Genomic DNA, 12,269 nt, shown 5'->3' with positions numbered 1-12,269 from the left:
GGCAGTGATAAGCTAGATTAATTAATCAAGGAAAGCTTCTAAAGCTGATTTCTGAACCAGATTTGTAAGAAAGGGCAAGTTTTGCCTGATAGAGTAACTGTAAGCTTCTAGAAGTAACTGTAAGCTTCTAAACATAACTCAGTCTATTTCATCTTTTAAAAGACAAGTTGTTATTCTCAAGAAGCGGTGCTGCTATTTAAAAACTTGTTTCCCTTATCCCCTTCCTTACAGCTCCGTGAAGCTATGGCTGCCTTAAGAAAATCGGCTCAAGATGTGCAGAAGTTCATGGATGCTGTCAACAAGAAGAGTAGTTCCCAGGATCTACACAAAGGTTAGAGTCAGGAGGCATCTTGGTATAGGTGCAGAGGTGAAGTCCTACAGAGATTTCATGGATACTGACTGTGTTTTAACATTTCAATATCTTTCTCTACCTCTGTAGGATTCTTTTAATACCACAGATTCTCCTTGCTGTTTGCTTAAGTCTTTTTTTTTTTTTTTTTTTTTTTTGGCTGCATCACTCAGCTTGTGGGATCTTAGTACCCTGACCAGGGATCAAACCCAGGACCACAGCACTGAAAGTGCAGAGTCCTAACCACTGGACCACTGGGGAAGTCTCTTGGCTTAAGTCGTTTGTCTGCTGGCTTTCTACCATGTGATGCCTTTGTCCAAATACCTTTTTAGCTCCGTGCTAATGATATCTTCTTTCAGATGAAGGTTAAAGAAAACAGTAACTCAAACTCGAAAAAAGAGGTCTGAAGGAAGCTTTGTTTGTAGAATGCAGCTATTAAGAGATCCCTCCCAGGAAAATGATTTATAAAAGCTGTGCTGTGCTTAGTTGCTCAGTCGTGTCAGACTCTGCCATCCCATGGACTGTAGCCCGCCAGTTTTCTCTGTCCATGGGGATTCTTCAGGCAAGAATACTGGAGTGGGTTGCCATGCCCTCCTCCAGGGATCTTCCTAACCCAGGTATTAAACCCAGGTCTCCCACATTGCAGGTGGATTCTTTATGGTCTGAGCCACCATGCTGCTTGGCATTTAATGAGTAATAGTTAATGTTGTTAATAAGGAGTCAGAAATATTTGGTTACAGTGAGATGGTCTTGAGTTACATGTGAATTTCAATTCATATTTTTCCTGTTAGCATAAAGAGTTGAGTCAGCTGTGTCTTATATTTCTGCCCTTGGCCAAGGGAGCAGGAAAAGTGGTTAAGGATCAGAGATTACCCCATTTGTCCCAATAACCCAGTACCCTCTTTATTTTCCATTCTTTCCCCAATCTGTGCTGTATCTCTTTAGAGCAACTTTGCTTTCTTCCTAGGAACCTTGAGTCAGATGCCTGGAGAATTGAGCAAAGATGGTGACTTGGTCGTCAGCATGCGCATCCTCGGCAAAAAAAGAACTAAGACGTGGCACAAAGGCACCCTTATTGCCATCCAGACAGTTGGTATGTTCAGGCTAGAGGGAGGGCTAATGCAAGAGCCCACAAGCCACCATCAGTGATCATGTCTTTTCCCCACAGCCTTTGGCTTTTGTCTCTCAGATAGCAACCAGAACATAGCATCAGTTTCTCACACAGAAACTGATGGTTTTTAAAAATTTTTGTTTCTCTTTTCCGTTTGACTCAGGGTCAGGAAAGAAGTACAAGGTGAAATTTGACAACAAAGGAAAGAGTCTTCTGTCAGGAAACCACATTGCCTACGATTACCACCCTCCTGCTGACAAGTTGTATGTGGGCAGTCGAGTAGTGGCCAAATACAAAGATGGGAATCAGGTCTGGCTCTATGCTGGCATTGTAGCTGAGACACCAAACGTCAAAAACAAGCTCAGGTACCTAGACAGAAGATTGTAAAGAGAGTGGAAGCCAGGAGCACATCATCTGCCCCGTTTAAGCCATAGTCCAGATCTCACAGTTAGCTCTGATGTTCTTAGTCCTCAGTGGCTGGAAACTCTCTTTTCTTTGCCACCGAGTCATGTGGGTGGTTCTTGCTCCCTTCCCCCCTTTTTTTCCCTTTTCTCAAAGAGAAAATTTGGTCGGGGGAGAATAATCCAGATTGATTAATGGTTAGGGGAATAGAGAATTCATACAGAAGGAAGAAATGGAGACTAAATATTTTTCAGCAATGTGAGAGTTCAATAGTATAACAAGAATAAATCACTTTTGGGAAAGTGGGGATATGTTGGTTAGATTAAGGGAGAATTCTAATATTCTTTTCCATTATGATTTATTACAGGATATTGAATATAGTTCCCTGTGCTATACAGTGGGACCTTACTGTTTATCCATTCTATATATAATAGTTTGCATCTGCTAACCTAAGGGAGAATTCTTAACTCTTGGGGTGAGAAGAAAGACTAGTAGAAAGAAAATAGTACACTGGAACATGTTCCCTGGATTGTGTCTTGTTTGTGACCCAGAGGAATGGAAGCTATCATCATTCCTGGTCATGTTAAATATAATAGCACGCAGTCTTTGGACCATCGCTCTTTCCTTACAGGTTTCTCATTTTCTTTGATGATGGCTATGCTTCCTATGTGACACAGTCTGAACTGTATCCCATTTGCCGGCCACGTGAGTGTCCCTCCTTTTTCCTTAGCTCTTTTTGTTTCCTCTTCTACCTTGTATTTCTTAAGACAACCAGTGGAAAAGCCCTAATGTTCTTGGCGTTTTAGTCTCTAAGAGCAGAAGTTTGATTAATGTTCTTTGAGAGAGAACAGTTTTATTTGCTCATGTCTAGTGTTAGGTCTTGGCAGCCATAGAGTCAGACATTAGAAGATCATGACTGACTTTGAGTGGATGCACGTATTGTAGATGTGTTTTAATTTCATTTCTGAGTGATTTAAGTTTGAGAAGATGTTACTTCTTTCCTAGTCTCATGTTTAACATTTGTGTAAATCTGGAGTCTGTGTAGTGCTTTCAGAGTGCTTTCTACAGAGCCTATATTAGATGGGGTCTTCATAGTGCCCTCTATACTTGTGACTCTGGCTTAGGAGAGACTCTTATAGAAGCATCTGTTTTTAGTTGCAGAAAAGTCAAGTAAAATGGCTGTTTCCACATAACATGGCAGTAAATACACTCAGGGTCCTTTGAAAGCCTGATGGAGCATGAGAAGGAAGGACAGGGTTTTTTAAAATCTTAAAAAAAGACTTATCAAGTAAGCAAGAACTTCCACTTGACTTTTCCTAAGAGGAAACATCCATTTCTAGGAAATGAGTGACTCACCTATGTTTACATACTGCTAATTCATTTAGTATTTGCAGAATTTGAGTGTGCGTTTGCACATTAGGTTCAATACTTTTAAGTGGTCATGGTTTTGCTTCCCTTGAGGTTATGATTTCTTCATTTATTTTTTTCTCCCTCCCATCTTGAAAAATGCCAGACGTCTCCTTGTCAACCCTTTTTCCCTATCAAGACATGCCCTACCTGCCCTCTCTCAGCCCTCCTTCTTCCTTGGGACAGTGAAAAAGACTTGGGAGGACATAGAAGACATCTCCTGCCGAGACTTCATAGAAGAGTATATCACCGCTTACCCCAACCGCCCCATGGTGTTGCTCAAGAGTGGCCAGCTGATCAAAACCGAGTGGGAAGGCACGTGGTGGAAGTCCCGAGTCGAGGAGGTGGACGGCAGCCTTGTCAGGATCCTCTTTCTGGTACTCTTCTTTGGAGTCTCAGAGGCGGGGATTCGGGTGGGTGGGGGAGCACAGCATAACTGTGGCATGTGTAGCCATGCCATAGCTTTTCTTCTTTGTTACTGTCTTACCTGTTCTCACTGTTTTGGGTCATGCTTTACTTTTTTTTCATTCCTCTATGCGTGGTTATTAAAAATAAAATCCCTGAATTTAAGACTCTAATCTGCATGATAGTGTTTTCTCCAGGAGTATCCACAATGCATGTAGGTACAGAGAAGGCTGCTAGTTCTGTTTTCCCAGGGTTATTGATAGTGTAATGGGACAAAAAAGAGGGATCAGTGAATTCTGAGGTGTTGGTAATCTTTGAAGGCCCAGCTTAACTCTTAAATCTTCTGTACTTGTCCTTTTCTCCCCTCTCACACCTTTCTTAGAATTATATTTCTTCTCTGAGCTATCTCAGCCCTTTGATCCTAATGATCCTTGTTACATGTCTTATACTCAGTATAAACGTCTATCTCTTGTCATTTTTTTAAACAAGAAATATACGTGTTTTTGTTTTGGGGGGTTTTATTGTTGTTGTTTAATTCCTGATGCCTGTTGTGGAGCCTAGCACATAAATTTATTGAATAGATAGGGAATTGGGCGTTCATCAGGGAGATTTCCACCAAGGGAGGCACATGGTATTCTTCTCAAGTGGCAGGGTAGATTCTGGCCTTTAACCCATTCCCCTGCCACCTTTCCTTCCTTGCAATCCCCTAGGATGACAAAAGATGTGAATGGATCTATCGAGGCTCTACACGACTGGAGCCCATGTTCAGCATGAAGACATCATCCGCCTCTGCACTAGAGAAGAAGCAAGGGGGACAGCTCAGAACACGTCCAAATATGGGTAAGTCCTGAAAGCTATCTGGGAGAGGGAAGAAATGGACAAATCAGCCAAGAGGTGTATGTATACCAGGATGACACTACCACCACATTGAAAACATGACGTGTTCCTAAGTTTCCAGTAGTGGTGATGAATTTGTGTTGCTGCCTCAACATGCTATGGCTCTGATTTGTTCTCAAAAACACATAAAAATCTGAAAAAACTAGCTTAGGTTAGGGGTATTGTTGGTAGTAACTACCTTTGTTATTCACATGAGGATTATCTGCTTTGTGTGTGTTATCTGTGGCCTTTTGTTTTGGTTTTTTTTTTTTTTGGCTGTAATGGGTCTTCATTGCTCACGGACTTTCTCTAGTTGCAGCTAGCAGGGGCTACTCATCATTTCAGTGTCCAGGCTTCTCATTACAGTGGCTTCTCCTGTTGCAAAGCATAGACCCTAGAGCATGCGGGCTTAGTAGTTCCGGCTCCCGGCTTTTAGAGCACAGGCTCAGTAGTTATGGCACATGGGTTTAGTTGTTCTGTGGCATGTGGAATCTTCTCAGTTCAGGGATCGAAGCCATATCCCCTGCCTTCCAGTCTAATTTTTCTCCACCACGTGTGGTTAACTTGTTTTAAAATTTTGGTTTTGTTTTTATATGTTCCTGGCATACTTTTTGGTTAATTTTTCTTGACAACATCATTTGATCAGAGAGTGTATTTTTGAAAATTTTTACCGAAGTATAACATACTTGGCTTCCCTGGTGGCTCAGTGGTAAAGAATCCACCTGCCAATGCGGGAGAAACAGGTTCAGTCCTTGGGTTGGGAAGATCCCCTGGAGGAGGAAATGGCAACCCACTCCAGTATTCTTGCCTGGGAAATCTCATGGACAGAAGAGCCTGGTGGGCTACAGTCATAAGGTCACAAAGAATCAGACATGACTTAGCAGTTAAATAACAACAACAGCAATAGAATAATTATTAATGTAAATTGTCTGAGGCAGGAAGATAAAATCTTACTATTTAAATGAAAGTCAGCCTGTGCCAGTATTCCCACTTTTTGGTATAAATAATGAGATCTAACAGTCTTAGCACTTAAAATGTTTCCGTTGTTGCTTTATTATATAAATTGAGAATCAGATCTGTGGATGAATATAAATGGCACAGCTCTTATGTTCTCTATGGTCAATTTCCTTTTCTTATAGGTGCTGTGAGAAGCAAAGGTCCTGTGGTCCAGTACACTCAGGATCTAACAAGTACTGGAACCCAGTTCAAGCCTATGGAACCCCCACAGCCAACAGCCCCACCTGCCCCACCTGCCCCACCTGGTCCAGCTCTGTCCCCCCAGGCAGGTGACAGTGAGTGAGTGCTATTCCTTCTTTTTCAGCAGTTTCTTTTATATTACATTTTCTGTATCCCTTACTGTATGATCTCTAATCTCCTAGAAGCTTGGAAGGCCAGCTTGCCCAATCTCGGAAGCAGGTAGCCAAAAAAAGCACATCTTTCCGGCCAGGATCTGTGGGCTCTGGTCATTCCTCCCCTACATCCCCTGCACTCAGTGAAAATGCCCCTGGTGGGAAACCTGGGATCAATCAGACATATAGGTGAGAAAATCTCAGGCTCTCTGTTGGGAATGTTGGCAGTGTGGACTGAGTGGTCACTGTATGGGGAGGTTCCTTGGCCACAAGGGGCCTTGTTAAGATTATGATGGTGAGAAGTTTGGACTTGAAAGCTTTAACCTTGGAATTTTCCAGGAAACAAAAAGTAAGAATAATTGAATTAGAAACTAGGTGCCTAGAAATACAATCACCAGAAAGTCATTTGTTAAGACTGCTTGTTGAATATGGTGTCGTCATCAGTACAGTAGAAAGGGAACTTGGGAGCCTCTTTCCTTGAATCCTGGAGGTCAGTAAGGGTGTTTATAGGAAACATAGTAGGGGAAGCAACTAGCACGGATAGAAGACTGGATGCTAGTCCCATAATTCACAGGGAAAAATAAAATTCAGGAAAAGACACACTGTTGAAACAGTTATTATCAGTTAATGAAGAGTAACCAGGGTGTTTTCTTGTCCAGTAAGGCAAGGGGAAGTTTGAGTTACTTGTGTCATCTTTAGCTTCAAGAGTATAGCTATTTGACAGGTTAGAGAAGTGGCTTAGCCAGCTAATGGTCTACTTATACAACAGAGAGGTCCTGTTGCCTTCTGATCTGATCTCTTGCATCTCGTTTTCAGGTCACCTTTAGGCTCTTCAACCTCTGCCCCAGCACCCTCAGCTCCCCCAGCACCCCCAGCCTTCCATGGCATGCTGGAACGGGCCCCTGCAGAGCCCTCCTACCGTGCCCCCATGGAGAAGCTTTTCTACTTACCTCATGTTTGCAGCTATACTTGTCTGTCTCGAGTCAGACCTATGAGAAGTGAGCAGTATCGGGGCAAGAACCCTCTGTTAGTCCCACTACTCTATGACTTCCGGCGAATGACAGCCCGGCGCCGAGTAAACCGCAAGATGGGCTTTCATGTTATCTATAAGACACCCTGTGGTCTCTGCCTTCGGACAATGCAGGAGATTGAGCGTTACCTTTTTGAGACTGGCTGTGACTTCCTCTTCCTGGAGATGTTCTGTTTGGATCCGTATGTTCTTGTGGACCGAAAGTTTCAGCCCTATAAGCCTTTTTACTATATTTTGGACATTACCTATGGGAAGGAAGACGTTCCTCTATCCTGCGTTAACGAGATTGACACAACTCCCCCACCTCAGGTGGCCTACAGCAAGGAGCGGATCCCGGGCAAGGGTGTTTTCATTAACACAGGCCCTGAATTTCTTGTCGGCTGTGACTGCAAAGATGGGTGCCGGGACAAGTGAGTTGGTCAGGGAATTGTGGCCCTGCCTTCAACTTTGTTGTGGTTTCCTTTAACTGAACAGCAACACATGTGTCTTATGTTTGTTTTTTTCTCTGATTCTCCTTTTCCTTTGCTTCCCTCCATATGCATTCAGTTGTTAGTTGTTGTTCTGTGTCTCTTTATCTTACTCTTACTCTGTCATATTCCTACTGTCTTTTCCTTTCTCATTTACACGTATGGGAGAAGAAAAAGAAATGTTGCTACCTTGTCACCCTCCTTTTCTCAGTAGTACTTCTTGCCTCTGAAGAAAGTCTCACAGCTCTAGTAGTTGTACTCTTCTGTTTCATGCAGGTCCAAGTGTGCCTGCCATCAGCTAACTATCCAGGCTACAGCCTGCACCCCAGGAGGCCAAATCAACCCCAACTCTGGCTACCAATACAAGAGACTAGAAGAATGTCTGCCCACAGGGTAAGTAGTCAGGGGAAAGTTTAGCATCTCAGAGACTGAATTCTTGTTTGTGTTTGTAGGAAACAGCAGCATTATAAAATTGAAGTTAAAAAAAAAACAAACCTGAAACAGACATTTTATCAATTAAATCTTACTTACCAAATTCCCAGCACATATTTCTTCTTTGGGCTTTCCTTGAAATGATGATTGAGTAGTATCTAGTAGTTTTGTAAGCCCCAGAGCTTGCAGTAAAATATGACCTGATTTCATAGCTATATGATTATTCTAACAGATTGTGGTTTACTCTGGCAAGTGAGACGTATTCAGAGAGGAGAAGTAGGCAGGGGCCTGATTTATAGGACTTTGTAAATCAGAATAAAAATTAGAATGAAATTCATGATGTGATAGGAAGCTGTTAAGAGTATTTTAAGCAGACTACTGATGTCTGCCTTCTAAAGATTACTCTGACTTCTCTGTGAAAAATAAGCTTTAGAGCAGCAGCAACAGAATTTGGAAGCTCAATTAGGTAATTTCAGGAACACAGGTAAGAAGTGGTGGTTGCTGGGGCTTGTCCTAGAATGAAAGTGGCAGTAGAAATGAGAAAAGATAGATACCACAAAAGAGAAATGAATTCACAGTGACTTCAGCCTTCTCAAAATAATGCTAGACACTAGATGGCAATTGAGTAATCTATTCAAAATTCTAAGGAAAATGGTTTTTTTGTTAATAATTTTATATATTTATTTTTGGCTGTAGTGGGTCGCCCTTGCGCAGATTTTTCTCTAGCTGTTGCGGGGGAAGCACTACTCTCTGGTTGCGGTGCATGGGCTTCTCATCGCCATGACTTCTCTTGTTTGCAGACACAAGCTCTGGGGCTTACAAGCTTCAGTAGTTGGCGGCACATGTGCTCAGGGATGCACTTGGAGATAGAGCTACAGAACGTGATAGATTGACTATGGAATGAGAAGGAGAAGAGGATCAAGGACAAGTCCTAAATTTTATGCTTGAAGAGCTAGGTGTGTGTTGGGTTTTGTACCAAAATGGAAGACTAGAGCTAGAGTTGCAGGTCGGAGTGAAATTCAGCTGTTCTGGCCACATTAAGTTTGAGGTGTCTGTTAGGCAACCCAGGTGGAAATGTCAAGAAGGCATTGAGATTTCTAGAGAGAACTGTACGGACTGGCATAAAGAATTAGGAATCGTCAGCTCAGGAATGGTAGTTACAACTTGGATGAGTTCATCTGGAGAGAACATTGATGATAGAAAAGAGAATGTGCCCAGAAGTAAGTCCTGGGATCTGCAACTGGAAATTGGACAGAGGAGATAAAAACATGTGAGACTGAGAAGAGACATGAGATCAGCATGTGAGATTGAGAAGGACAGGCAAGGCAGAGAGAGGACAGTGAGCAAAGTGAGACATAATGTGGTAAGCTGGATATACATGAATGTGTGACCTAATTAGCCTAGTACGTAAGAAATACATAATTAATAGGAAGGACAAAGAGGAAAGAATGATCAGTGAAATAATTCAGATGCTGCCCCGTAATGAAAGGGTCTGTGTTTCCAAAGTGAAATCAGGTTCTAGCATAACAGATGAAAATAGATGCCCACTAAAGCACGTGATAAAACGTGATCATTATATCCACAGAACACTGAGGACAAAAAGAAAATACTAAAACTTTCTATGTAAGCAAAAGATACCACAAAAAGAATTCAGAGTAACTTCAGCCTTCTTAAAATAATGTCTATAGTTAGATGGCAATTAAGGAATCTATTCCGAATTCTAAGGAAAATTATTTCTTTTATATGTATATAATTTTATTTGTTTCTTATTTTTGCCTGTGCTGGGTCTTCGTCGCTGCACAAGCTCTTTTCTAGTTGTGACAAGGGGGGTGCTACTCTAGTTGCCGTGCACAGGCCCCTCACCACGGCGGCCTCTCCCGTTGTCACGGCACGGTGTCTAGTGCACGTGGGCTCGTAGCGGCTCCCGGGCTCTAGAGCGCAGGTGCAGTAGCTGTGCTGCATGGGCTTAGTTGCTCTGTGGCATGTGGGATCTTCCCAGACCAGGGAGCGAACCTGTGTCTCTTGCATTGGCCGGCAGATTCTTTACCACTCAGCCACTAGGGAAGCACAGGAAAATTATTCCTAACCCAGAGTTCTAAACCCAGGAAAACTATCAGTTGTGGGTTAAAGTAGGCTAACATTTTTTTAGACATGAAATACCTCACATGTTTCCATTATTTCCCCTCTCAGAAAATTACTGGAAATGTTCTAAGTGAGGGGGAAAGACAAGAGAGAGGAAGGCATATACTGATCTGGGAAACAGTGGATCCAGCTCCAAAGAAGAGTGAGGGGAATCCCACATGATAGTGAAGTTAGGGGCTTCCAGGCTGGCAGCTGTGCCCTAGATGGAGAGAACAGCCAGTGTGAGAGCAGGTCAGGCTCGGCTGCAGGAGGAGCTTTTGGGAAAGAGGGCTTGATAGAAAGCCTGATGTGTCTGAGTATCATCAGAGGAAATCAGGACATAAATTTAAGCTGAATGCATATTGAAAACTAAGCAAAGGAAAAGACAGCTGTTAGCTTTAGCTACATTGTATCATTGATGTTTTACTTGTAATAAAATTGGATCCTGTAACAATGTTTAGATTTGATAATGCTGTAAGGGTTCATTATAGCTTTTTTATAGGTTGAAATGTTTCATAAAAGTGTTTTCACATAACCACAAATATGTTCCTCCCCTGCTTAAAACTCTTTAAGAGCTTTCCACTGCACTTTGGATTTTATTCTGACTCTTAATCTTGGATCACAAGACAGTGTACTATCTGACCCCTTCCTATCTCTCTCCTTCCAAAACTGTTCCAGCCGCACTGATACTCTTCAGTGCCTGGATCCAGCTCACCCAGAGTTTGCCAGCCTACCTCGAGAGCCCTTGTACATACTGTGCCCTCTTCTTGGCACCCTTCCACTGTTGTTTGCATGATTATCTTCTTTAACCTTGAGCTCTCAGCTTTGCTGTCACCTCCTCAGAGAGGCCTTTCCTGGTCACTCTAAAACTAGGTCATTTTCACTCCTTTAATTCTCTCATTCAGAGTTTGTCCTTTTATAGTATCTGTGACAACTTTCATTTTATTTGTTGACTTGTTTTTGGTCTCTTTTTCCATTAAGAGGTAATCTCCATGAGGGCAGGAACCTTGTTTCTCTTGCTTACCATTGTATCATCAGCAGATTTTACTCAGGGCACAGCACATAGTAACCACGTAAATCCTGTTGAATGGATGAATGGTACTCTGTTAGCTGCTCTGAAAGTTCCATGTGGTGGTGATTAGTAGTAGTTGTTCAATCACTCAGTCCTGTCTTGACTCTTCCAACCCTATGGACTGTATCCTGCAAGGCTCCTCTATCTGTGGGATTTCCTAGGCAAGAATACTTGGGTGGGCTGCCATGTCTTTCTCCAGGGATCTTACCAACCCAGGGATTGAACGCACATCTCCTACCTTGGCAGGTGAGTTCTTTACCGCTGAGCCCCAGGGAAGCCCTTAGTAGTGATTACACCTGAATTCACATTCTAGACTTGTCCTTTCCAAACTGATCCTGTTTTAGTTAACAGAGGATATGAACATTAATACCTTCCCAACCCCAGTAGAGTTTTAAGAGACCTAACAAAGTTCTTTCTTGATGTGGTATTGGTTACATGGTGTGTTCAGTTTGTGAAAAATTGGTGAGCTATAGACTTTTACATATTCTTCTCTCTATGTGTATTATGCTTTAATGTTTTCATAAATTTAAAAAAATACCTTTATAGGGCTGCTGTAAGGATAGAATAAGAGAATGTATATAAAGCATTGATATAATGCCAAACACAAAATATATGTGCTTGGTAAATAGAAGCTGCTGTTACCTTTGCCTGGAGAGATTTTACTCATGTCATCAACTAACTGTACTGTTGTCATCTGTCTAAAAGCAATTGTCTTCCTTAAATTTACATACCAGAAAAATAAGTTAAATCATAACATGAAATAGAACATAAAAATAGATACTCCCTAAGAATATGACAGTTTTCTCAGTGTATTATCTTCCTTTAATGTTGATACTTACTAGCTCTCTGATTAACTTCAATAGTTTATTTTTTAAATAGTTAAGTTGTAATACCTTAAACTAGATAGAAATGAGCTCCCTGAGAGGAGTGATCATGACCTTTTCCATTGCCGTGTTCCCACTGTCTAGTACAGCTCTTGGTGTTTAATAAATGTTCACTGAATAAAAGAATGAAAATCAATACCAAAAGCAAGAGTCCCGTGAACTTCCAGTTCCTCATCTTTTGCTCCCTTTCAGTATCTATTATATGCGCTTCTGATTTCCTTAAATATATTTTATTGTATCTGTTTCTACAGGCTGACGTATTTTAATGGCTCTTAATCCATATTCACATCCTGGTTCACTTAGCTTTTCTCCAGGTGTTGGGCATTCTTTTATTCACTGTACTTTTCCCCCTTCTGAGTTATTT

General features: G+C 41.9%; 1 protein-coding gene across 6 annotated transcripts in view; it reads left to right on the top strand.

Annotated features, from left to right (window-relative positions):
- Window positions 1–12,269, top strand: part of SETDB1 (SET domain bifurcated histone lysine methyltransferase 1) — a 33,198-nt gene that overhangs the window by 16,076 nt on the left and 4,853 nt on the right. For 2 of the 6 annotated variants that reach the window (XM_025287890.2, XM_025287891.2), the window contains exons 5-14: window positions 232–331; window positions 1,317–1,442; window positions 1,624–1,825; window positions 2,494–2,567; window positions 3,456–3,646; window positions 4,385–4,514; window positions 5,690–5,846; window positions 5,930–6,088; window positions 6,716–7,339; window positions 7,673–7,789. In XM_025287890.2, the coding sequence (XP_025143675.1) occupies window positions 232–331; window positions 1,317–1,442; window positions 1,624–1,825; window positions 2,494–2,567; window positions 3,456–3,646; window positions 4,385–4,514; window positions 5,690–5,846; window positions 5,930–6,088; window positions 6,716–7,339; window positions 7,673–7,789 (1,880 nt within the window). Of the gene's footprint in view, window positions 1–231; window positions 332–1,316; window positions 1,443–1,623; window positions 1,826–2,493; window positions 2,568–3,375; window positions 3,648–4,384; window positions 4,515–5,689; window positions 5,847–5,929; window positions 6,089–6,715; window positions 7,340–7,672; window positions 7,790–8,628; window positions 8,732–12,269 lie in introns of those variants that run through there. The other 4 variants (XM_044944396.1, XM_025287892.2, XM_044944397.1 and 1 more) reach the window with 4 other exon arrangements.

This window comes from Bubalus bubalis, chromosome 6 (assembly GCF_019923935.1).
Source record: "Bubalus bubalis isolate 160015118507 breed Murrah chromosome 6, NDDB_SH_1, whole genome shotgun sequence".
In the NCBI taxonomy this organism is placed as follows: Eukaryota; Metazoa; Chordata; class Mammalia; order Artiodactyla; family Bovidae; genus Bubalus; species Bubalus bubalis.
The sequence above is the reverse complement of the archived record's forward strand: the minus strand, read 5'-3'. Positions and strand labels throughout refer to the sequence as shown.